This window comes from Zosterops lateralis (genome assembly GCF_965231275.1).
Source record: "Zosterops lateralis genome assembly, chromosome: 2".
Lineage (NCBI taxonomy): Eukaryota > Metazoa > Chordata > Aves > Passeriformes > Zosteropidae > Zosterops > Zosterops lateralis.
In genome coordinates, this window is record NC_139763.1 from 18935152 (window position 1) to 18962643 (window position 27492).

Below are 27492 nucleotides of genomic sequence, written 5' to 3' on the forward strand. Positions count from 1 at the left end.
AGATCTTTTAATTCATTGACTAGAAATTAAACATAAGTAGCAGTTCAACCTATATTTAACTGCTCAGGGATTGAAATTTAAAACAGTTCTGTTGGTGTAGATGCAGGACTGCAAGAATTAATCAGAGTTAGGAATGCACTAAAGAGAAAAAGATGGCAGTTTTAAGCAGGAATAGCAGATTTGCAGAGTAAAGCTGTCCTGGACAGGTTCAAGCAAGAATAAAACACATTCAGAAAAGTGTACTAAGAGCAACAAGAAGGGTTTGTTTTTGCAAGCTTTACTGTCAAATAATTACACCTGGTACAGATTGATCAGATACTTTTAAGATAAAATGCTTGCTGGTAATATACTCTCAAGAAAGGCTTTTCCATTGAAACAAAAAAATTGCTGTACAGAAAGCAGTTGTTTAATGAATAACATGGCCTGTCCTGCAGCCTCAGACTTCCTTTCTCAGACCACATGTGCCAATTAGCAGCCAGATTACAGATGGAAGCAACAGTGCACTAGCGATTTTGCTATTGCAAGGACAGTGATTATTCTGAGAGCCAATACCGAACAATTTCTCATACAAGTATTCTACCACTTAAACTGTACCTGAAAGCCTCAAAAACATCTGTACTTTTGTCTGTCTGACTGCAAAAAAGACTGTCCAATAAATACAGAATTTGCTCCTGTTGATCATTATGAAATGAATTCAGTAATATAAAAGACATTATCTCTTAAATGTACAAGTCCATATTCTAAAATAGCAATTTTAATAAGGATGTTATTAAATCAGCTCAAATTCATCTCAGACACTATCTATAGTTATATACCTGTATTAGGGCTGAAAGCTGTCAGAATCTATTGTAAGTCAAGAGCTTCCTGAGTTCTCTATGTATTGCCAATCCTTAATATCACAGTGCAGATATTACTAGTAAACACATTCATAGCTCAGGTTAACATGAACAAGAAGTTTGGAACTTCTAAGGCTGTACACAAGGAGTTTTCCTAAAAAAAGTCACAACATGGATCCTTTCAAGTGCTATTAAAGCTGACTGAATAAAGAATTTCTTTTTCAAAAAATGGTTATACTTCAGTTACTCAGATTTTTCACCTTATTGATCAGAAACATGCTAGAATGGACTTAAGGCAAAGACACAATTTTAAAAATGAACAGTACTTTGCATTAAACCACTGGAAAAACTAGTGCAGCATCAGAATAGTAGATGGGAAGAAATGGACATTGAATACATAGGAAATTGATTTCCTACTTATAAACCTACACAAATTACAGCAACATTAGGCAATTAGAAGACCTGGACATAATTTATATTAACTTATAATAACCACATTAGAGATGAAGTACCACTCACAGCAAATGGAATGTAGTGAGACTGAAGTTTAATATCTAGCATTGTTAAGAAACTGACATCTAACGAAACAAAAGTGGAATGCCGATTTCATAAAAATATACACATATAAAAGTATCTTTGTGCCTGAATTCCAGAACAGCTTCTCCAAAGTAGTGCTTCTAGAACTTTCAAGTTTTAATTATATTCCAAGTATTTATCATTTGAATAAAGTTGGCAAATTACATTCTTATATTATTTTTTTACTTGATGTCTTCCTAAACAGAAAGCATCACTAATTCAGTAATGGGTCACTCATGAATAGAGAGTTTTCTTTTCTCCCCCATGAAAGCAGCAGAATATTAGGATTTTAATATTAGAGTGAAACCGATCTGTTATTCTATCTACTACACCTTCCCCATTCTTTTATAGAGCAAGCTAGTCAACAGTAATTTGGCAAAAAGAAATTTAAGTCAACAACAAGATGAACTAGGTTTTGGTTTCCGATGAAGGTTTACTGTATCTGTTTGAATAAAGTGATCTGATCTATCTTCAGAGGCTAGAACTCTTCTAACAGCTTCTTCAAAGGCTGCTGCAACATTAGTGGCATCTTTTGCACTGGTTTCAAAATAGGGATGGTTGCCATTATTCCTGCACCAGTCTTGGGCTTCTTCTGTAGATACTTGCCGTTCGTCGATATCAACTTTGTTACCCAGTATCACAAATGGAAAACTTTCAGGCTCCTTGACATCTGCATAATAAATGAATTCTTTCTTCCAGTTGCTTAAGTTTTGGAAGCTTTGAGAGTCATCCACGCTGAAGGTTAGCAGGCAACAGTCAGAACCTCTATAGAAAGGAGTCCGCAAGCTCCTAAACCGTTCCTGACCTGCTGTGTCCCATATCTGCATTGTAACAAAATGTCCATCGACTTCCAACTCTTTATTTAAGAATTCCACACCTATTGTATGAAACAGTTGTGCGTCAAACTTGTTGGTGACGTATCTGTTCATAAGGGAACTCTTCCCAACTCCACCATCTCCTAGCAGTATTACTTTAAGGAGTGATGATTTTGCTGCCATTGTTATGGGAAAAGATCCTCCTGGTTACCTAGACCTGTAAAGATTAAGGAAATCATTAAAAGAAATAAATTGTGAGCAGCAAATTTTGCACACAAAAATTTCTAGAATGTGCTTTAAATTTCACCAACATCAAGTTTCATGTACAAAAACAGGACTCCACTAAACAGGTGAACTGGAGATACACTCCAGTAAGAATACCCACTCAAAAATACCAAATTTAAGAGGTGTCTCTTCCACAGACTGCAGTCTGCATCTAAGCAGTATGCTACATAAATTACTGGTCTGTCACTTAAAACTCTTTAAAACCCCAAAACCCTTCAAACCACCCCCTCTTTGTGCTGAAGAAGTACCACATCACATTCAACAAGTGCTATAATTAATTTATGTTCACTGGAAAAGGGTCATGGAAAAAAAACAGAGTGAGAGAATATTATAGAGCATGTGCCTTGAAGTAGTCACTTCAGTGCTGTATTTTATTACCAAAGTTATTTTTTAAACCAATGCACTAGGAACACAGTTATCTATGGAACAAATGCAAATGCTGTAATTTTATTTAGAAGAGCATTCAATAGTTTATAGTTTACTCCTTGCAGAACAGCACTGATTAATGGAATACTATTAGAAATACCACAAAAGAAATTTTTCAGTTACTACTACAATGATACTCAAAATGCCATATACTGAGCCCAAGCCTTACAATGACAGTTCAGTTAAGAAGTGTCAACTTCCCATAGTAAAACTGTCAAAAATTCTGGAAGTGCTAGTGCATAGTCTGGCTGCCAGCATGGGGATGGTAAATTAGTGACACCAAAGAAAACTTTTTAACTGTTAGACTTAAAAAGAAATTTTAAAAAAATCCTTTAGCACTAAAGTAGTTTGCTCATTAGTGCTTTGTACCCAACCTTTGCCCTCACAGCTGTAGTGTCATCTAATAATGTAAAATGGTGTTTTAATTGCTTAGGGGTAAAGTTTCATTTTGAAACTGAAGTTCCTGTATGAGGAGAACTGTGTTCCTCACCTGCCCGACAGTTTGGGCTTCAGCCCAAACAGGCTTCTCTGAAAATAGCATCTATTTAAAATGGAAATGGGTCATAAGTTGCCTAGTCCCTCTCTTTCTTTGAAGGAAGGAATGTGGTCTTTCTAGTTGTAATTAGCATTACTGGCATATACATCACCCACAGTGTGGCTGTAGAATTAGTACCTGATACAAGCTGGCGTGAGAGTCATATGACTCTGTGCTGCCTTACAATCAAGGCCTACAGTAGGAGCAAGAAATTTCAGGAATTTTTTTTATCAGTGACTTCCCATCTTTGAATATTTATTTGCCAGACACAATCTACAGTAATACAGAAGAAGTAGTCTGAAGCCTCAACACAAAAAAGGTCAAAATACAAGGAACTGATTGCTTCTGTTAAGAGGTTGTTCAGAGCAAGTTAATTTAATTCATTCATATTGCATAATTAACGATGTTTATAAAACAGGTTTGTGTGATACCAAAACTGTCTAGAATCTACAAGAAGATGGTTCCTTTACCCTTCAGAGAGCTATGAGATAAAGGCTATGGCTCAGGTTATGAGCACATACATTTTAGTGCATGTGAAAAGCCTTATTAGAGTCACGGGACTACTTGCGTAAGAATTGCAGGTTTATGCCCAACTCTTGAAAAGGATCCAGCGTATTTATTTATGTCTCCAGTTTCTACATCAATAGATGGGAGCTGCTTCTTAATAAATAATGCTTTCGTGGGAACAGAGGGTACTGAATGTTCTTCTGGTCTTCCCTACCAGCACAGGGAACAAGTTACAATTTATTTTTCCAATCCTGCAGAAATCAGGAGTTCCCTGAAGGACACAATGTGCATAAATAATGGCTTAAGTAGTTCTGACTGGTACTATGCACTCATTTCTTTAGCATCTGCATTTTTATCAATGGCAGTTATTATCATGAAATTGTCCACGAAGCCACATTTTAAACAAAATACATTGCAGGAAAGTGTTAACAGCATCTACTACTTTGTGCATTTAGAACCTGCAAAGTTAATTTGCACAATTTCAACTATATGGGCCATTCCTGTGAGGTCTAAGAGACTGATGACCATAAAATTAGTTTTACTGGGCAGACAATTACAGACCACAAGTGGATTAGAAGTGGACCAACTGGTCCTTTCACACAAAAGCTACAGAACGAGTCTTCTGTGATGTTGCAGGCAATGTGGCATTTCAGGACATTGAGTTTCCACAGCTGTCATGCTAGGCTAGAATTAATTTTTGTAAAGTTTTTAATCCAAAATAATGGAATATATGTTCAGTCATTTTAATCAGTGATGACAAGGTGTATCTGAAGCAACAAAAAAGCACATTTAAAAGTACTAACAAGTATTTTTGTTGGAAAGCAGCAAAGACTTTCTACATTTACAGTTTTATTACTATATAAGGGGCTCATCTGCAGCCACACTGGTAATACGATTTAGAGTATCTGTTGAACCAGAGTGGTATTTTTCAGAACAGTAAACTGCTGCAGTTTTTTTCTGATTATGCATCTTTAAATAGGATTTTTAAAGAGCTCAATTTTTGTAATTGTTTTTTCTAATGTTATGAAACCTTAACACCTCAACAAATAATACAATGATAAAATACTTCAGACACTACAAGAATTAAAGTTATTTCTCCTATTATACAATTTATCTGTACAATGTGCATTTTGACAATGTTTTTGGATTGTATGTTAATATACAATATGATGTTTCTGAAGATTTGCTACCTTAATTTTTCAGTTTAAATCATCACTCATCATCTGAAAACAAAACAAAACCTTAATTCCTAATGTGCATCTGATTGTTTTATCCAGCATCAGGAATCAGTATAGAATTACACATAACTGTTTGCTCCAATTATTTCTTAGTGAGCTAAACAATTAGCTAGTGTAAAAGTAATCTCAGACAAAGAGCCTGTAACAGGAATAATTTTCTCTCACGTTCTTCAATAATTTCAATATTCAAAGGAAGTCAAAGCAAATAAATAAAAAGCAGCTCCACTCTGGTTCATTTTGATAACCATTTCTGAATTGCTTCCTCTAACTTAGAAGGATTACAGTGCTTAAATCACTGACTTCAATATTCCTGTTAAAAGCAGGGAACATTTTCTCCTAAATGTAATTTAGAATATGATTATATACCAGAACACAAAAAAGTAAATTAATTGTGGCCTTTTAGGATGTCCCTTTTAAACAGTAAAATGAATTGCAAGCCAAACATTTCCACTATTAGTCCAAGTATCTGTTGTCACAACGAAAGACAAAAAGCTAAGCAACCTCAGAAAAATCAGTTTGCATTACAAAATTCAGTCCTGCAAAGCTTAGTGAAATACCACTGCATTGTCCAGTCTGTCTAGATTGTCTTACTTCCATAAATCAGCTTAATATGTGTCTTTATTTTGAGTGCAAATACCTCTCTTGCTTAAGTCCTGAGGCAGCACTCAAAGAAAAGCAACATTCTTGGTCTAGAAAACCATAGCAGCAACATGCAAACTCAAGTCTAGGAAATTGTCCTTTTTTTTCTGTAAAAATAAGTTCACAGAGTAAGGAGAACCTGCTCACACCAATGTACTGAAGGCTGAAGACAAATACTGAACTCAAGTTCTATGGAAAAACAGTGCCAGCCAACACAGTAACTGCATTGTATCTATAATGTCAGCAAGATGCAAACCCCACATAAACTGTTAAGCAAACCAAGGCAATTGGACCCATTTACAGTTTCATTTTTCCCACACTGGTACCAGCCACTGCAGCACACCCAGACAAGAATACACACATAGCAACTGAAATCTCACCTCCCTTTCTCTAATAGGGCACCAAAGCCTGGCTCTATTGTAATACCACCACTGAACTGCCTCAGCATTTTTGAAGAAACAGATGGAAAGGACACAATTGTTTCTCTACTTGTATTTACTTTCTAACTTGGAAACAGGCAAGAAAATTTGTTTCAGTTATCACTGTCATTCACTGGTCACTGATGAACCACCTGCTCTACAAAACCAAGACTAAACCTAAAGTTTTCTTGAGGATATGTAGCACATTGTCCTTTAACTGAACCTGTTAAACATAAAACAGACTCCAGTTTGTTCCCATCATGTAATCATGTTTTCTTACAACCTAATATGTTATCAGCCAAGATTTATTGAGAAAAAAAAATTGTCTTTGATTTAAGAAAAAATACTAAAGTAATGGACAAGCAGAATTAGCAGCTCTATAAGCATAACACTGACCATGTTTCACAAGTTCCTATCCTCAAATTTACACACATAAACACATCCATTTCAGTTTTGAAGCTTATTCACAATTTTATTTACTAAGCCACCATATTTTGTTAAGCCACTGGAATCAGATTGGAGGTTTAAAAAGGCACAACACTGCAAGTATTTTGACTGAAAAAAACACTTGCCTTTCAACAGAAATGTAAACCCTCTCCCTCATTAGTAGTTGGGGTTTTTTTCACACAAACAAAGCATCTGACAATAATTGCCAGGCTAGCATAGAAAACTTAGTTTGTTAGTTACAGCAGCCCATCAAAGAATGACATTAATTGCTTCTCTGTGAAATGTCTGAAAAGAAGTCCCAAGAACTACGAGAGTTGCAGCAGAAAGGGCAGAATCCAAAACTACACAGTATTCAAACAAACTTACTGTTTGTGGAGGTTTTACATTTCTCAGCCCTCAATCACTACAGTGGTTAAACTTGTTGCCTATAGCAGCTCTGCAAGTTTCCAAAAATCTGAAAAGAAAGGACAGAAGCACATTTTCTCACTTTTCTCTCCTTAGCCAATCCTTGTTCTTATATTTGGGAGGTAGTGGTTTATACCCTGGTCAATTACGTGGCACAAAAAATCTTTTTTGGTGCATAAGAGGCCACAAGCATGCTTGACCCGAAAGACTTTTTTCTCAATTCAAAGGAAAACAACCAGAAATGAAGTCAAGATGCTACAGGCTTTGTACTTTTGAATGTGCTACAAGCAGAGACATTAGTCAGCCTCCAAACTGACCCTCCCCTCCCTCCATGGGGCATTGACGTAAGAGCTGTGGATCAGGAGCTCTTTACTGACAGTCACTTGTCACTGCCTGGAAACCCTTCAGTCACACAGCTCGACCTACCAAGGTCCTTATCTCCTTGCAAGTCTTCCTTCCTGTATCTGTGATTTCACCACTGCACTATGAAGATAACCTGTCAGCAAGTTATTAAACAGCTATCCAAAGGAAAACACAGACTATCTGAAATTGCCTCTAGTTGTGAGCAGCCTAGACAGGCTTGATCTAACACCAGAATATCACTAGAATTTACTTGGAATTTCGTATATGAACCAAATCCACAATAAAGTGTCACTCAGCTGTTGCTATTCATTTGGATGAAATAAAAAAAATGTATTTGGAGGTTTCTTTGTAAGGTTGTTTTTGACTTCTTTGAAGCTCAGGATTCTAGTTCAAATAGTGGCCTGGCATGACTCAGGACTATGAAAGAACCAGTGGCCAAGGGAAGGAATCCTGAAGTTCACATAACCCTTGGATCATTAAATCATCCTAGTACCTACTGCCAGATTCACTTTATTTATTCTAACTTCTAGCTAGACACAAAGTCAGTTAGCAAAATTTGTCAGGGGAAATACCTACATTTATATCTCTGCCAGTTTAATCTTGCATAAGCCTAACCTTCACCTCCAACCTCATTCCCCAAATTCAAGTAGAATGAGCAAACTTCAGATTCAGATTTAATCAGAGTTGACATTTCTCAGCAGTTCACAGTTAAACATCTTCCAACTTAAATATTCTATTACTTTCAGCCAACTTCAAAACACCCTTCAGTGCTGCTGCTCCTGGTCCAACATTGCTAACAATGCCTGAGCTATTTGACATTCTCCTTGCAACCTACTTCTCTATTGCTGCTTCCACTCTTCCAATAACTTATCCAGCAATTATTTCTGCCCAAATGTGCTCATCTTCCTCCCTTGCATTAGTTTCCCTTTTCCTTCAGGGAATTTTAGTAATAGCAGCCTCTCTTGGTACAAGGCTACCTTGTACATTCATATTCTTCCCAGTATAACTCCTGTGACGAAAGCCCATCCCTAAGGCATTAAGTGGGTTACACTGTACCAGGCCAACACACTTGTCTGCTCTGCTGAGAGTGAAAACAAAAACAAAACACAGAGGAGAATGAACACTATTTAAAAAAAACAACAAACCCTAAGGACTTCTTACAAGCCTTTTTGCTGGGAAGTTTTTATTAATTGTGAAATGTTTACGTAAAATTCCAATCCTAAGGAGCTGGAAGATCTGTTTCCCGTAATTTATTACCAAATTGACACAAAATAAAACAAAGCTTGCAAACTAAATTATCTTATTTGGCCCTCTGCAATTATTTTTTCCAGATATTTTCAATTTAAGGAAACAGATGATGTTAAAACACTCAAAGCAAAACAAGGACTGCTAGAGCAAGGGGGTTTTTTGTTGCTGTTTGTTTTAATACACACTATTTCTTTTTAACTTTATGGAAAAGGCTTTACTAAAATTAAGACAGCAAAGACAGCTCCATACAACCTGAATGACAGAGAAAAGTAACAGTCCATTATAAATTTAATGTTGGTACGAAACACAGATATAGCTGTACCATCCTTTGGTTAGATTTCTCTGAGAATAAAAGTGAAAAACAGGCTTTGGATTAATTTTGGGTATGTTTGCTCTCCCTCCAGTCTGCCATTACAGCTTGTTACCTTTAAAGCTACTAAAAGTCATGGAAAAACACTTTGAAAAAAAAAAAAAAAAAAAAAAAAAAAAAAAAAAAAAAACACACCAAAAAACCCCAGTCACACACAGCCACCCTTGCTCTAAAAAAAGCAAGCACTGACAACTTCAGTGTTGCACAAGCCTTTAAAAGTAAAGACAAATAAAACCCACATGCTTATTTAGGGTAGCTGTAAATTACTGTGGAGAAGAAGGAAAACGACACGTAAGGATGCGAGGCTGCATGACAGTTATCTGCAGACAAGCATTTCAATTCCTGAACAAAACTTAGCCAAGAAGGTCCCTACTTGACTGTCCCACCCAAGTTAATAAAACTTAAATGCACTCTATATATCTAGTTATATGTAACCTTGCTATAAAGGCCACTAATGGAGGTTCTTAAAACCATTCTTCTTGCACCATTCTGTTATCCACTCAATTGTTTTGCACAAGTTATATGTAACAGGTATTTACTTACACCAAGAGCAGCCCATTAAGCGCCCAGACGTAGCGATTCCCACTCCTGGCCCGTCCCTCCCCCTGCCCACACCTGAGCCCGCTCCTGGCCCGTCCCTCCCCCTGCCCACACCTGAGCCCGCTCCTGGCCCGTCCCTCCCCCTGCCCACACCTGAGCCCGCAGAGCCACCTGCCGCCCCCGGGAACCCCCCGGCCCCGCAGGCGGGCTGAGCCCAGCCACCGCCTCAGGAAAGAAGAACTGAAACCCAAGGGCGCGCTGAGGAACCGGCCCCTCTCCTGCACAGAATCCACCAGGCTGGAAAAACCCTCTGAGCTCACCGAGACCAACCTACGGCCCAGCACCAGCCCACGGCCCCGAGTGCCCGTCCGGCCTTTCCGTGAACACCTCCGGGCACGGCGACTCCGCCACCTCCCCGGGGAGCCCGTTCCCAGCACTCAGCAACGAGGAAAAGGGGCTTTAACACTTCTGCTCCCAATCGGAATGGTGTTTAGGACAGGGGTTAGGAAGCCGAGTTTCGCCCTGACAGAGCAGCGATCCCTCTCAGCCGTGGGGAAGCGCCGCGGGTCGGCGGCCGGCACCGCGCCGGAGCCTGCCCGGAGTCACGGGATCCGGGTCACGCCACATCCCCGCCACCCGCACCGGCCCTGGGGAGCGCCCGGGGCCCCCTCCCGCCGCGGGCCCGGCCAGAGCTGCCTCCCCGCTCCCTGGAGGCTGCGCCGAGGAGCACCGGGGAGCGCGGGCAGCGGCGGGGAACGCGGCAACGCGGGAAAGGAAAATAACGCAACCTGACTGGGCTCCAGACCGCGGGAAGGGAACTGCCGCCGCTCCCGGGTGCGCTGGCGAGGCCGATCCCTGCCCGCGGGAAGGGGCTGTGGCCGCTCCTGCCGCCAGTCCCGGTCCCGGGCTGCGCCACCGCCACCGGGCCCCGCGGAAGGAGCGAACATGGCGGACGGGCCGGGGGGCGGGGCCGGGAACCACGTGACGCTGACTCCGCCCACCGGGCACAGGCCACGCCCACACGGGAACGGGGGGAGCCGCTCGGCCCCGACCGGCGGGAACGGCGGGAACGAGGGGAACAACGGGAACAATGGCAGCGACAGTGCCCACAGCCAGAACAAGGGGTAGAAAGGCTCATCGATTCCTATCGTGCGCCGTCTGAGAGCGTTCCCCTGGAAAACACAACACTTTTACTTGCTCTAGAGTGCCCTGCGTTATTAAGCCCGAAAATGCCCTTTAAAAGTATTCGCCGGTCAGAGTTGTTTATTAAAGGCAGTAACTCTCACTGTGCTCCACACTGAGGTCCCCAGGTAGGCAAACTCACAATTCTAAGGCAGTTTCGCTTTGCAAGTAAAAACATTTAAAACTGTGCTCGTGTCAGTGAAGGAATACATCGAAATACAAAGCACGCTACTTTAAAAAAGTAGCCAGGCACTTTTTTTCCCCCTGTAGTAATTCAGAATAACATCAACTTGACTGTTTAAACAAGATCACACGGAAAAAAGCTAAAGGAGACAGTGATAAGAGAGATTTCTGCGCTCTTACAACCTCCCCACGAGAGCAAAGTATAATTAAAATGAAAAAAACACAAGAAATGAAAGAGGTTCCCACAGCATCAGGAGGAATAGGTGATGACAGATGTAAGTACACCCATTTGCTCAAGCAGTCATCACATGCCTCTGATCATAAGGCAGATGCAATCAGACTGGAATTGCCACTTGTACAGTTGTCTTGTTTTGGATCAGACATCAACGCGGCCAAAGGAGTGGAAAACAAGATCTCAGTATCATCAAAAGGAGATGTCTCCTACTGAGAGGAACATAATTATTAAGAGGCAGGCCATGCTAGAGGCAAATCTGATGATACCAGACCCATTTTCATGTAACAAAGATGGACTTCAAAAAATTTTAAGTGTTTTTTTCCCCTGGAATCTGCTTTCATCCAATTCTAGAATAAAATAAAAGTAAGTGCTGGAGAGGTGGAGAGGTAGGAAAATGGAGTTTAAATTATGGTAATTCTAAGGTATATAAGTTCTGATCAGTTATGGCATTATTTTATGATTTATAAAGAAGAAAAAGCTGCAATTAGATGTGGAGGAAATAATTACTCTATGTCGCATTTAATACTTTTTGCAGAGAAGCTACCATGTTTTTGTTTTGAAACAACACTGGATTTTGTTTTGAAACACATTGGATACATGTGAGGAAACTTTGAATTATGGGATAGTTCGGCTTGGAAGGGACCTTTAAAGGTCATCTAGTTCAATCACCCTGCAATGAGCAGGGACATCTTCAACTAGAGATTGCTCAGAGCCCTGCCACCATCAATCTGGGAAACCTGTTACAAAGTTTCATCACCCTTATGAAAAAACGAATTCCTAGGCTGAATATAGTCAGTCTGTCCAGTCTGGATCTATGCTCCTTTCTCATCCTACTGGAACAGGCCCTGATAAAAGGTCTGTCCCCCGCTTTCATATAAGCTCTGTTTTAGGTCCTGAAAGGCTTCAATGAGTCTTCACAGTCTTCTCTTCTCCAGGCTGAACCACCCTAGCTGTCTCATCCGTTCTCCATAGAAGAGGTGCTCCAGCCCTCTGATCATCTTCGTGGCCTCCTCTGGACCTGCTCCAACAGGTCCATGTCCTTCCTGTCCTGGAGACCCCAGAGCTGGATGCAGGACTGCAGCTGGAGTCTCATGAGGGCAGAGTAGAGGAGCAGAACCACCTCCCTAAACCTGCTGCTCATGCTGCTTCTGATTCTTTCTGGGCTGCAAGTTCACATTGCCAGCTCATGTCTAGCCTCTCATCCACCAGCACCCTCAAGTCCTTCTCCTCAGGACTTTTCCCAATCCATTCAACCTCCAGCCTGTATTGACACCACGGGTTGCCCTGACCCAAGTACAGCATCTTGTACTTGGCCTCATTGATCCTCATGAGGATCCACTTCAACCCAGTTCTTCAGCTTGTACGGATACCTCGTTTTTTCAAGTTCTATTTAGAAACAAAATTCTTGAACTTCTCAGATAAGATGTATTTTTATTTCCTTTACATGGGAACATATAAGAAAACAGAAAAGAACCATGGTGTAACCATGACTACTATGCTTATGATTTTATAGGCATAATGGAGCATCATAGGGTTATTCTCATGGTAAATACACATGCATGAGTGCTTGAGAATCAGGAACTGAAGGCCCTTTTCCCTGTGTCCACTTTGTTACATACCATGGATGTAACAAACCCAACAGTTGCTACAGAAAACCACAAATTGTAGAACAAATAATGCCTCTGATAGGGCTAGTCACATGAAGCACACCTGCCAGTCCTGACGTCAGACAGAACATCCCAAGCTAGGAATGCAGTTTGGAACAAGTGCACCAAAATCACTCCTGTTTAAATTCTGCAGACAGGCAGAGTCCCAGTGGTGGCTGCTGTGGGGCTGCCCCTGTCCAAGGCCACTGTTTGACCATCCCAGTGGGGGGGGCAGCAGGGCTGGGGCAGTGCTGGTGGGGGCAGCTGCTTCATAGTCCCACTCCCAGCAAGAGCCCCATTTTGGCTCAGACACTGTACAAGCCTGGTGCCCTGTTCCTGCACCCCACCTTGTGCACTGATCTCCATCCAACAGCACGTCCCCAGAGTTTTGGAAGATTATTGTCACCAGACCTGCCTTGCTCTTGTTTGGGTGCTACCAGACAGTGACCCTTTCAACTGAAGCCACTGTCCCTGCATGCCTTGTCACCCACCATCCACCTCTGGCTCACCTCCCCCTGTGCAACAACCCACCCTGTGCTGCTCCCTCACATGCACCTTCATCTGAAAGCTGACTTTGCACATTAAGGATTTTGTTCACAGAGGTGTATTCATGAAGTGTTGTTATGCCATGTCAGAGAGAACAGCACAAAAAACATCCAATGGCAAATAAAGGGCAACTTTTTGTGTGACTAGAGGGAAGTTCTGTATCAGCAAAGCTCTCTTACAATAAACAAGAGCTTGTGCATAATACTTTTTACCATCTGTAGCTGGCAAGGAGACTATGTTCTATCTTGGCAAGTGATGACATGGCCTCAGTAAAACATGACTTTGTCACCTCTTGGCTGAATTACAGGAGTACAAAATAAGGGGATATGAAGTCATCTGCCTTTATGGCTCTGTTAATACCAGAATGCAGCAAGCCAGCCCCCAAGCAATCCAAGAAATTATCAAAGTGCTCTTGTTTCTTTCCTTATCTTCCAGGCAGTCAGTAAATTGGGCCGTTACACCCTGAAGATTCCCTGAAGGACTGTAATTCAACATATTTGCTCCTTAACCACAGCCTGTTACCAACTAACTTTCCTTCTTGGCACAAAAAGAGCTGTTGTTTTTTTTTTCGCTTAAAGAGTTGCAGTTCTTTGCTTTAGTTGCAAATGTAGATAGCACAGCAGAAGGAAAGGAACACATTTGAAATGAAAAATAAACAGCATAAATTTCCTTTTGGTTTTGAGAAAGAGTTATAAACAACAAATGGCAGCTAAGTACCTCCCTAAAAAGTGCACAGTAAGAGGGGTATGACAGAGATAGAAAAGGCACTCAGCAGAACAGATGGAAGTGGATCTGGCAGGGGATCTTTAAGAACCAGAAGGAATTTTGTTACTTGTGTTAAGGGAGCAACATTGACTACAATTAATAGAGCACTTCAGATATAGAATAGTCTCTTGTTTTTACATTGAAAATTGCGTGAAATTCATTGTTAATTCAGCCCTCCTCTTCTTAAGATATGTGTCACAAGTTCTGCAGCTATAGGCTGCTTGATCTTTGAGGGTAATTTACGTTTAAGACCTTATTGATGCTGTTAAATCACAAGATTCAAGGAGGAGTTGAATTTACAGCATCTCTGGAAAACCCTGTGGAGATAAATACAACTTTAGCCTTGTTCAGCATATATTTGTACTACTTTTGTGGGGATCACCTCTAATGACACACTCCTCATGGGAGTAGCAGCATGGACATGCTAAACATCATACCCAAATTAATTGTCTCTGCTTTAAAAAGTTCAGAGATCTTTTTCTCACCTGGAATGAACTGAAAAAAAAAAAAAAAAAAAAAAAAAAAAAAAAAAAAAAAAGAAGATTTCTACAATATAAAAGAATCTCACTTTTCAAAGCTTTCCTTTTGTTTCTGGACTCTACTCTTTGTACTCCAGTGATCTGCATCTTCCTCCTGCTGTACACACTATGTCTTGCAAGTTGGCTTTTTAAAGACATTTTGAGACAAAGCATATAATCTTAGCCAGTCAAATATTTTAAGCCTGCAGTTACACATTTAGTGATGGGGAGTTCAAAAGAAATTACATTACATATTATGTCACAAATGTAGTCAGTGTTACATATACAAATTTTACCCTTGAACTATATTCTGTTAGAAACGCCCTCCATGCCTTGTAATATTTCCTTTTGCCAAGATAAAACTTGGATGAGCTCTCCATTATTGGAATGGCTTCAAAATCAACTGCAGGCAGAAATTATTTATATGTTGTTCACAGCTAAAATAAAGCCTTCTGCTACATGGTGTTCTGACACAGCACAATGCTGGCATAAAGCTCTCCTCAACAGGACCATGACCTTCAAAATAACTGCACACAATCCCATGCCTGCTGTGATCCACTAAAACAGGGGTGTTTGCTTTCCTGTAGTTTCATTGAAAGCTAACAATAATACTTTACACAAAAGTACTACCACTTAAGCAGGACTACTGGCAAGCATCAATTCCAGCACACAAGTAAGGGCTGGGAAGGAAGGCCAGATGGTAACTCCTTGGTTACACAATTGAATACTGAGGGTCTGGCCTAAAGCTTTAATGTGTATTTTACATCAGTGCAGTTCCCCAAAATCACACATTTTTACACAATAAAAACTAAGTAATGCTGCTGAAATTGTTAGCCCTTCACAGAATGGAAAGATTTTTCTTCCTTTTTTTTCAGTAGAATAGTTTAAGTGTCTGTTTGCAATATCACATTATGCATCATTTTCCCCATATACAGATAAAGACCTGTCTTTCAGTCCTGGCTGGCATTAAGTTCACCAATACCTATTTTCCCATCTCATGCCCCCAGCTCCTTTCTCTGAGCGGTGATGGAGCACAGCCCAGAGGAGCTGACAAGCCTCAGCTGCGTCAATCAGAGGGGTGCAGAACTGTCCTCGATGCCTCCAGCAAATACTCAGCAGGTTTCTCTGCTCTGCTGATACATTTTAACCTTGAAGTGCTAAATGCATTTGTAAAAGATACAGGTCTTGTACTTCAGTAGGAAGAATTTTTTTGGTTTTTTAATAAGTACTTTTAGTAAACAATCAATGAGAATCCTGTTGACTCTTCAATAAAAATATGTATAAAAACTTCTGCTATTGGATTTCCTTCTATTCACTGTTTGTGGGTAATGTGCACTATATAAAAATATTAATTTTCTCAGTTCAGGACAGATGTCCCAGTTCCAGAGAGGATACCCACTCAAGAAACTCATTAACTACTATTAATTTTATTTATTAAACGTAATATATTTACAAATAATATATTCACATAATTTTCTGAAACAATCCATTGTCTGATCCTGCATTAATTTCTTTGCAGTAGCAGGACACACCATCTTACATTGTAAATCTGGCCTGCATACTGATAGACTGCCACAAGTCCTGTTTTCCTTCTATTAGCTAAAAAAACTAAAGCAGAATTTCATTCTTGCTTTCATTTGCCAGCCGCTTTCCACTCCTTTAACACTCTACTTTTAGTTTCTTTCTTCCCTATTAGAAATCACCACTCAACTGAATAATCTAACACTTGCTCACAAAAAGTGATTTAGTTAAGGAGTGAATCTATGCTGAACATTCTGCAAAGCACACAAGTATGTGAACTGCAGTTTTGGGAACAGTTTGTTTACTGTAAATGAAACTTATGTTCTGTGAAAGAACTCCTCCTGAAGTTAAAAAAAATTTCCAAGTATCCGATCCCTTCAGGGAAAAACTCTGCACTTGGAATAATTTTAGTGGATTTACTAGAAAATATTCCACTCAGATACAGTGTAATCATTTTTTCCCTTTACCCTTTTATTTCTTTACATATTTACATTACTTAAAAACATGTAAGATTCATTCAAGCCATTTTTAAAAATACATTAGCAGTTTTTTAAAACTGATTTTGCAGTTTTTAGTGGCAGCACCCACATACTATCAGCACAGAATTTTAAATTACAGAGTTTCAACAGAGGTACGTTCTCATACACATTTCCAAGCCCCTTATTAAAGAGGGACAGCATTACAAACAAATCCATCTGCTGTGATACCACTGCTCTCCACATTCATTACAAATAACGTAAGTCAACATTTGTTCATCTGGATTTGTGTTTCGCACCCAAGCTGGAAGAAAGAGAGTTCCTCTGGCAATCATAGTGACAGTGCAATCAAACTTTTCACAGCGTCTGCACTTTATTTTGTTTGTCTGTGTGCCATTAATAACCTGCGGAAGCTGATGTTCCTGAACAGATGATTTTGTGTACAGAGCCCTGAGCTGTTTCAGTTCATCACTAGCCATTTCCATCACTGTCATCTCAGCAAAAGCCTTTGGGCTCAAAGTTCCTGAAAAAAGGCTATGTTTTAAATGGCAACTTTTAGGGTTCTTAAGGTTAGAGATTTTACTTCTGATACAATTTTTGTACTTTTTATCATTTTTAGCATGAAGAGCAAAAACATGTTCTTCAATTTCTTTAGCTAACTCTAGCCATTTAACAGTTTCTTCTTGGTCTTTGGCAGAACCAATCAAAGCTTTATACAGAAGATCCACACATTTACACCTCAGAGCACTCATCAGATCCTGTTGCAGACTTGCTTCACTAACAGATTTAGAATCTTCATGAAGAGTGTGTTGTCCCTCAAAAGAAGGATGCTGATTCATACTGCCGTCTGCATTGTTACATACCACATTTTTAACGGTTTGTGATGGGACCGAAATGTTGGAACTAGTACCATTTAATACCTCCTGCTGACATGGACCTTCAGACAGTGACTGCTCTCTAGGAACTACACTGAGACACTCAATTTCTTCTTTCACGTACACAGAATCTGACTTTTTAGCTTGCATTGACTGAGCCCAGTTATTCTTGTAAAGTGCTTTCCACCTTGACAATAACTGCTTTGCTTTCTTTTTCAGCTCTCCTGAAGGGCAGCTCTTGAGTACTCTATATACAGCCTTGGTAACCTCTGTCCCCTGAAGATATTCTACAGTCATATCAACATCTTCAAGTTCTTTAAGATGATCCTCAATATCTTGCAAATTGTTTTCAGACAGCAATTTTTCTATACAATGGGTTCTGTGTACAATATTTTTCAGATCAGACATTTTTAAACCTGAAAACAGAAAAAAAAAAAAAAGATCATCACCTTTCCTGCAGTTATGACATTAATTCATCTTCTGTATATTCACACAAGGTCTTCTTTTCATTTTATGCTATTTTACACTATTTTATTTGTATATATCACTGGGTTTCCCACTATTTTCTTGAAATGATGTACAGAAGCCCAAAACACCATTCTAGTTTCTACATGACCCTCAACTTTTCACTTGCTATACAAGAGATCATGCAACATCTCTTGCAAAGGTTTCTCCTTAAAGCTATCACAGAAGCAAGTCAGAGCTATGACTTTTACCTGAGGTCTCACTGCTGCCCTTTCCCTCACTGGCTCTGGTATCATATTACAGATGGATTATCAAGATGGCCAGCTCAAAACCAGTGACACTTGCAAAACAGTTTCAAAACACTGACATCTACAAATTTTGAAAATTCTTAAAGATAGATCCCTCTGTATTTTCTTGCAGCTGTAGCATTATCAAAGCATGCTCCCATATATTCTGACACATATAAAGGAAAATCAAAGGGTGCTTTCAGAATGCAGAATCTCATGGCTTCAATAGTATTTCCTTTTGATTCCTTTTCATCAAGCCCTTTGATCAAAAAATTTTCAGAGCACTGTAATTGCAAATTTGCAGGCAAAAAAAATATTTATATTCCTAACATTCTTATTCCTCTTGCTGAAAAGGAGAATTAAATGTAGAATGCAGAAATGAGTGGTGTGTTGTGCTGTGTTCCTTTCTGCAGTTAGTCTTCTAAATTTATGCATGAAATCAGTGTTTTGTCTGAAATTGCATCCATCCTGATTCTACTCCACAAAAACTCATCTGCCTGGCAGAGGCAAGGCTAGCTACACACATCCATTTGGGAAGGAACTCAGGCTGGTTTCTTGCAACATTATTGTTTCCATGATGGAAACTCCTGAGAACAGGGGTAGAGAAGGGACGGCTGGGTAATTTGCACACTCTGTTGCTTTTATGACCACACTAGCTAACTTGTCTTTTGCATGACAGAAACAAGTTCAAACTTTAAGTAGGACCTCAGAGCTCCACAAAAGAAAAGCACAGAGAGGATAAGACTTCACTTTTTTCTATAGAAGCAGAAGCAACCCATCCTCCACAGTAAATGTTCTCAGCATTCCCTTCAGCTGTATTTAAACACTCTTTGTCTTATGCTTTGAAGTAGTGCAAAACGTCAATAATGGCAATTGCAGAAATTGATTTATTACTCAAGCAGTTTAAAGCTCAGAGAAACAGGACTCAGTTTTCACATATTGAAGTTGAGCCCTCTGCATCACTATACTAAAAAGAACATGTGAGTGCATTCATTCCTTTTTCTGTTACAGGAACACAGAGACTGTGGATAGAAAAAAGAGCTTTTTCATGTAGGAGAACCCTCACAAAACAAGTACAGTTCCCTGTCTCCAGAATACCAAAATGCTGACATTACAAAATTATCATCTGCCCATTTACTATTTTCCATGCAATCCAGGGCAGAGTTGGTGACAGTTAGATGTTAGGCCAGTATGACTGCCCTATGCCTTATAATTCGCTCTGCTTCTTCCAGCAGACTCCTCATTTTCTTCAGATCTTGTGTCTATTTATGTGTATGTTGTATTATGCTCACACACCACAAAATAGACTTATCTAAATGCAAGATGAAATCACGAACTCTCAGTATTTAGCATAGAACTATGGACACACAAAGAAATTATCACACACAAACCTCTGCTGATAACTTGTCAGTGTTATCTTCTTACTTCTTACATACTTCTACCCTGTGGCAAAGGTGAGGTATTTGGATCTTTCATTGAGGACTATGCATCATAGAAAGTTTCCTCTCTAATATTGCAGGTTGAGGATCTGTATGGAAGAAATCTGTATACAAGATCCATATGCAGAGTCTGTGGGTATCACCTGCTTCGTGGTAGTGATCTGTGCTCATCACTATCCACCTGACCCCACAGCCCCCTGCAGGGCAAGGCTCTACCTCAGGACTCTTACACTAAGACAATAAATTACTTATTAGAAATTCCAGATTTTCTTAGTCCTACATGGACTTTTTCAAGTTCATGCAACATTAAATTCAGGTTCATAAATGTTTTGGCAGCAGTTAAATAAACAAACTGAAATCACAATATGGACATCAAAGTATAAACAATTATTTAAAAATAATTTTGGAAATTAAACCACCTAGTACACTACTAATATTTAAGTCAAAACAAACACTTCTAAGGAAATGCTTTTCTCAAAATGTACAAATTATAGCAAAGAGGTAGGATGGAGTGACTCCCTTCAAATGTAAAAAGCAAAGCTAGGTAAAAGTAACAGAAACAACAGAAAAAGTATTTTAATGCAGATGGATATTCACTGGTAATTGGGAGAAGCATAAGAAACAGACAGAAGAAAAAAAACACTGAATAAAGGCAATAATCAGTGACATCAGAGAGATTTCTGCAGGGAAAATGTTCTTGAAATGGTCCTGGCTCTGTTGTGTGCACCTAGTTTGCAAAAATTTTAAAATCTTTCAAGGTGAAAAGCAATACATACTTCTGAAATATTACACTAACTATGGAAATATTACATTAACTACTCAAGCATAAATTTCATCTCAGTTTCAAATTAAAAGAAAGTGTGGTGAAAACAATAAAAAGTTGTTTGTACATTTGTTGCCCTATAAATCAAATAAGGATCAGATTTATCACCAAGTTTGACACAGATCCCATTGTTTTACACAAACAGAAATTAAATAGGGATTCCTAAACCTATAAGGAACGTATAAAGTAATTCTACAGTTCATTTTACTACCACGGTTCCTTTCAAAGGATGAAGCAAAGCTCATTAATACCAGGGAACCTGCACTGCATTTCATATTAAGTCTGAATGCCAACCACTTTTTCTGCTTTCCTAATCAAGGTACAACATGATTATGTCAGACAACTGTAGAAAACGCATTTTCCACAGTTTTATAGGAAAAGACTTGAAATTACTGATGCAGTGTAATACTGCAGTGTATTTTCTAGCCAAAGTTCACTGGGAACCCAAGTATAGCAAACCTGAGTTCTTCCCTGCTCAGACTCCTGTTCCTTGAACTCTGATGTTTCTGTTATAAATCAGATGGAACAGTAAGTTGGAATAAGCCCCAAAACCTTTTGAAGATAATGCAAGTGTGTCACAGAAATCAAGCAGCAATTCCAAATGGAAGATTATTCTACCACTTGAGGGAGCTGTGGCATAGCAAACTTATGGAATCTTTTGAAATGTGTAGGAGAAACTCCAGTGTGTGAAGAAAAAGATAAAACATTTATTCTATGAACCTTAGGAGACTTCACATTTTTAAGGTACTTATTTGTCTAATTTTGGCAAACAAACTGCGCACAATCCATAGATACTGGGATACAGACAGGAGGGAAAGAGTATATCCCTTATCCAGTTATTGTTGTCTATACACTGCTCTTTGATTTTTTTTTTTTATTTGAAATTTGACTGCTTTTCTACCTGATTTAATGCAATTTGACAAATGCTGCTGAGCAAGTATTTATAAAATTAACTGAACAGAACTCAGTCAGCACTGTTCTGCTGTGTTTCTAATTCTAAGAGACAAGAAATTTGAGAAAGACTATTTTTTTTCTTAAGTTACAAAATGAATCATGCATCTTTGTTAAGGTAGAGCTGTAAAAAACCACAACAAACGATAGCGTCACAATTTTTTTGCAGTAGAAAACAAACATCCTCAACCCTCCCACAACTTCACAGGGCATTTCAGTTTAGCAATGGCAGAATTACAGAATGGTTTGGGCTGGAAGAGACCTTAAACAACACCTAGTTCCAACCCCCCCCTGCAATGGGCAGGGATGCCATTTACTAGACCAGGTTACTCAGAACCCCATCCAACCTGGCCTTGAATACTCCCACGGATGGGGCAGTCACAGCTTTTCTGGGCAACATGTTCCAGTACCTTACCACCCTCTGTGTAAAGAATTTCTTCCTAACATCTAAGATAAATCTGCCCTCTTTCAATCTAATCCACTGACATTTAGTCTGGCACTATCTGCCCCCATAAAAAGTTCCTCTCCCTCTTTTTTATAAGCACCTTAAGGCACTGGAAGGCCACAGTAAGGCCTCCCCAGACCCCACCAGGGTGACCAACTCCAGCTCTCTCAGCCTGTCTTCATGGGAGAGGTGCTTCAGCTCTCTGACCATCTCTGTGGTCCTCCTTAGGACCTGCTCCAACAAGTCCATGTTTTTCTGGTGCTGAGGACCCCAGAGCTGGATGCAGCACTCCTGGTGGGGTCTCATGAGGGTAGAGTGAGAGAATCCTCTCCCTTGACCTGCTGGCTATGCTGCTTTTGATGCAGCCCATGGGCTTTCTGGGCTGCAAGTGCACACTGCTGGCTCATGTCCAGCTTTTCATCCACAGGAACCCCCAAGCCCTTCTCTGCAGGGCTGCTCTCAGTGACTTCTCCCAGTCTGTGCTCATGTCTTGAATTGCCCTGGCTCAGGTGCAGCACCTTGGACTGGTTGAATCTCATGAGCTGCTCATGGGTTCACTGTTCAAGTTTGTCCAAGGTCACCTGGATGGCATCCTGTCCTGCTGCTGGGTCATCTGCAAACTTGCTGAGGGTGCACCAATCCTACTGACCATGTCACTGATTAAGATATTAAAGGGTTCCAGTCCCGTAAGAATCCTGAGGGACACCATTCATCACCAGCCTTATCCTGGACATAGAGCCACTGACCACAACTCTCTGGCTGCATCCATCCAACAAACTCCTTATCCACTGAGTATGAGCAAGTCCATCCATCAAATCCACGTCTCTCCAATTTGGAGATAAGGATGTCATGTGGGACTATAATAAAGGCCTTACAGAAGTCTAGATAGATGACATTGGTCAGTTTTCTCTTGTCAACCCTTGCTGTCACTCCATCATAGAGCGTCACTAGATTGGTCAGGCATGACTTGCCATTAGTAAAGCCACACTGGCTACCTTGAATTACCTTCCTATATTTTATATGCCTTAGCACATGTTCTAGGAGGCTCTTCCTAGGCACAGAGGTGAGCCTCACTGGTCTGTAGTTCCCTGGATCTTTCTTTGTCCCCTTTTTAAAAATGGAAGTGATGTTTCCCTTTTTCCAGTCACCAGGGACTTCACCTGAGCACCGTGACTTTCCAAATATGCATGAGAACATCTGTTTGAATTCCAAGTGTACACTGAAGGTTACAAGGCTCGTATTTACAATGAGACTCTGTAATGCTGTGCTGATGAAGCACTTTCTTGCCAAATCATTACCAGCTGTCACTCTGACTGCATATAATGAGTCACTTGTGTGTACAAGAATAAATGATGACAATCAATAAAAACTTTGTAAGCCAGTTTGCTTCCAAAAATGAAAACCAAAAAAACCCCCAACATCAGGCTACCTCAGGTTTAAAATATGGCCATCCTGTAATAATGCCAAGTTGAATCAGAACATTTTTACAGAGTAAAATGACTAAGTAAGAGAAAACCAACCAACAAACAAAATCAACCTAAGACACTTGCTGTTAAGTGCAAATTCATTCCCCAGGAAAAACAGTGCCCTCTCCAAAAGCATTTGGGATAAATGCTTAGTCTTTGCTTTACATCTTGTCTTGTACGAAGCCATAGTTCATTTTGTCTTAACCCTGCAAAAACCAAGACAAACTCAGAATGCATCCAAGCAAGTATCTATGAATGTCTTGGAAGGGTGGACACCTGCCCCCTTCTCCTTCATCCCAACCTCTACTATAGGTGAGCTTTTCTCCAAGAAATTCTATGCAACTGGAAAAAAATCCAGACCACAGCCCACACAAAGACCAGAAGTCAAATATTCCTCACAGTGTGCGCTGGTTTCAGTTGGGGTGGAGTTAATTTCCTTCACAGTGGCTGGTACAGGGCTGTGTTCTAGATTTGTGCTGAACACAGCGTGGTAATATGGAGATGTTTTTGTTACTGCTGAGCAGACCCAAGGCCATTTCTACTTTTCCTACTGCCATGCTGGTGAGGAAGTTGGGGGTCATGGGAGATTGGAAGGAGACACAGCCAGGACAACTGACCTCAACTGACCAAAGGGATATTCCAGACCATCTGACATCACACTCAGTACATAAAGTGGGGTGAAGAAGAAGTAAGGGGGCACATTTGGAGTGACCGAGTTTGTCTTCCCAAGTCACTGTATACATACTATACTCAACCCATGAGCTGGGGTTAAACCATGACACAGGGGAATAAATGTTCTGAAACATTGTGTTAAAAAATGTTAATGCTACAGCAGAGATGGTGCACAGCATAGTCCTGGAAACGCCAGCTTACTTTAGGCAACCTAAATCCCATATAAATAATAAAAATTGTCAAATGCTATTTTAAATTCAAGAGCCTAAGCAGCAATCAGAGAATTCTCACAGCCAGCCTCCAGCCCCAGAAGCATTTCTTCATCTCATCTACAGTGGGAGAGCAGATATCAACAATGTCACCAAGAAACCATTTACTGGAGCTTTTATTTCACCTCAGCAAAAAATCAGAGCTCTTCCTGCCTCTCCACAGGACTGCCTCTTACACTTTAAAATTCAGAACTAGACAGAAGTTCATCTTCAAAGAATAGCCACATGAATAAAGCTAAGTGAATACAATGAGAACTGAGGCAATACAACATTATAATTTCCAGCTGTCCATGACCACCTCACTGACCAAGAGTCACCTCTCACTCACAGATGTACTAAAATGGAGAAGTAGCTTTGTTCTGCACCTTTTACATCAGTGACTGCTTGAACTACAGCACTCTTGCCTAATCTGGAGTTATACTGTCTTGACCCTTTGTTTCTCTCTGTGAAATCATTCTCCCACAGCTTTCTTCCTAAATTAGCAAGTCTGAAGAAGAGAGATGGCAGAGTGTATCACATTCATGTGAAGAGGCACAGAGCATCCTCTTTTACAAGGCCAAATTTTAATCCTTATTTGGAGTTGCTACTTCTAGACCCCACATTTTCAATTAAAATCGAATTCTTATATTCTAAAAAAAAAAAAGGTTAAAACAATCAATAGAGCACATAATGAAATTCTCAAGCCTCAGGGATCAACCCCAATGCAGAGCTGTCAGCACATTTTTCTAATAAGATCAAACATGTGTGGATTTAATGAGATAGGAAAAGCTGTTGTCCTTACCAGACTGCTTAGCCACTGGCTTCATTTGACATCAGTATGTAAGCCAGAGCTTATGAAAAGGTTCAGTATATTACAGCTACACCAGATGAATTAAACCCCGACTTGTTCCATAGCAAACACTAAATGAGAAAATACTTTACAAATTGAACAGCTACAGCTGTTTCGAGCTCTAGGATGTTCCACTGATTCTAGAGAGGATGCACATCCCAGCAGAGACATTACCTTGTTAATGGCTCCTTTTAATAACTTAATTTACAGTTAAACTGATTCACACTAGAAGATATTTTAGTTTATCCTATATCCTGTCTTCCTTAACCATGTGAATTTTTCTACTGAAGTAGTTAACTAGTTGAAACACTGAAAATGTTACAAGTAATGCAATATTCCACTTATATGAAGTCTTTATTTTTATTGATATTGTTGATCTTGTTAATAAAATAATTTTAAGGAGTTAAAATTTTACGAAATTTACTTTTAACAAGTTACATATTACAAGTGTCAAGTGGAGGTATTAGCTAATCTCTTCCACAATCAGACAGATATGCAGACTTACAATACATTCTCACAATACATTATGATTCAGGGGGCAATAATAGGGGCAATAATAACCCTATATATAGTTTTGAGAGATTTGTCATCAAAAGTTTTATTGGTAATTATGTATAAATAAAGTGGGTGTCTATTTGCTTTAAAATTTGCACCATTTCACATAAAGAAACACTTGTTTGGTTTCTTTAAGGTACATTTTAATATTAACTAACTTTATTTTAAAATCCATTTCCTAGTTTGAGCACAAGGTCACAGAAATGTTCCATGGAGCTCTCTGGTTTTTCAAATTTTCATGAGAAAGCCTTGTCAAAGCTGGCAGAGGAATCCCTTTTCTCTCAGCCACTTTCCACTACTTGTCTGTATGAGGTACCAGCTGAGGCTTCAAGCAGGTCAAAAGTCAGGCTTTTTACACACAGGGCACATTTTCTAAACATGAACTCCCATTCTGGCCTCAAGTGACTACACAGGAAAAGAAGTGTGTTGAATGGAACTTCAGCAGATGGCTGAGACATGATTTAATGCTACCCAGCTATGATAGAGACACAGATTGTGACACGTGTATTTTGCACTAGCTGCACAGTTTTTCACAAGCCATACAATAATTTCTGTGATTATATATTAACAGAGTCTCCTGCAAGTTAAAGAGTACAGCTTATCATCTGCATAAAAATCTAAGCTTGTTAGAAATACATCTGGCATTTTCCCAACATGAAGAGCAAAACCTAAGCTGAGTCACGCAGAATATGCTAGTATCAATCCTCTAACATCACCTGCCTCGGTACTTAACCAAAACTTCACTGTGTGAAAAAGAGGTTTTTGCATTTTGTGAAATTGCTGCTTCATTTCCTAACATTCATGTTTTTTCAACAATAACAGATTTTAGAACAAAAAAGAATTGTTAAATCTGACAGACAACATGAACACTGTTCTGCTACTTTCCCACAGCAAGAGGATATTATAAACATTCTTCCTCACTCAAGAAACATACCTGGCAATAGAAATATGACCTAAGCAGATTTGTGTCATCATTTATTAAATAACTACTTTTATGCAGTATAGTTTAGTCTGTTCATGTGGATTGATGCAAATGTTCATATTCATATTTCCAATCACTTTAGATAAAAAACCAGCCAAAAAATTTCAGGAAGGCTGTGACATCTCCAAGTAGAAGTCAGTTTCTTCAACATACTTTGACTGTATTGTCCTATACAGGTAACAGTTTCAGTTCATTAAATGTTTCAGTGCTCTTTCAACACCACTGGGATTGCATCACTCACCTGCTCAGCTCCATCTACTCAATGTCTTTGCACAAGAAGTATTTGTAACATTTCCTCCAAAGACTGGGAAATCATAATTCAAAATTCCCAGTACATTGAGACTGGCTTACACACTATAATGTTCTTAGAAGTAAAAAAAAATTGAAACTGTTCTGCATTTCTTTAAAGTTGTAAGCTTCTAATCTTCCCATCCTTCCGCCACAGACAAAATGATTAGGAGCTTATACCTTTTGAAAGGGAAAGGTTTGGTATTATGTACAACATGGCTCCAGCAGCCAGTACTTCAAAAAAAATTCAAACTTTTACACGTTTTATTACAACTACAAAAGATTGAAAATCCTTTCTCTGTTTACCTATAAAGATGTTACCTTTCATGCTCATTCTTGGCTTTACAGCTTTCATCCACTATTCTGCAACTTCGTCTTAAATTTCTTGTTCGTTTACCCAAGGAGAATCAGCACTTTTTAAGCCT

The 27492-nt window shown here is 39.6% G+C and overlaps 2 protein-coding genes across 9 annotated transcripts; both read right to left on the reverse strand.

The window, feature by feature from the left end:
- Nucleotides 1-301: 301 nt before the first annotated feature.
- On the reverse strand, nucleotides 302-27492 carry RAB9A (RAB9A, member RAS oncogene family). 7 transcript variants are annotated; one of them, XM_083885224.1, is made up of 3 exons: nucleotides 27389-27492; nucleotides 7090-7177; nucleotides 302-2444 (listed from the first exon to the last, which is right to left on the reverse strand). In XM_083885224.1, exon 3 carries the CDS (start codon nucleotides 2408-2410, stop codon nucleotides 1805-1807), a length of 606 nt encoding a protein of 201 aa, XP_083741350.1. In that variant the 5' UTR covers nucleotides 2411-2444; nucleotides 7090-7177; nucleotides 27389-27492; the 3' UTR covers nucleotides 302-1804. The 7 variants fall into 7 exon arrangements, with proteins under 7 accessions (XP_083741350.1, XP_083741349.1, XP_083741351.1 ...); XM_083885223.1 differs by having other exon boundaries at nucleotides 27374-27479; XM_083885225.1 differs by lacking the exon at nucleotides 27389-27492 and adding an exon at nucleotides 10438-10588.
- Nucleotides 16181-27489, reverse strand: TCEANC (transcription elongation factor A N-terminal and central domain containing). Of its 2 annotated transcripts, none has more exons than XM_083885222.1 (2): nucleotides 27389-27489; nucleotides 16181-18012 (listed from the first exon to the last, which is right to left on the reverse strand). In XM_083885222.1, exons 1-2 carry the CDS (start codon nucleotides 27420-27422, stop codon nucleotides 16925-16927), a joined length of 1122 nt encoding a protein of 373 aa, XP_083741348.1. In that variant the 5' UTR covers nucleotides 27423-27489; the 3' UTR covers nucleotides 16181-16924. The 2 variants fall into 2 exon arrangements, with proteins under 2 accessions (XP_083741348.1, XP_083741347.1); XM_083885221.1 differs by having other exon boundaries at nucleotides 27374-27487.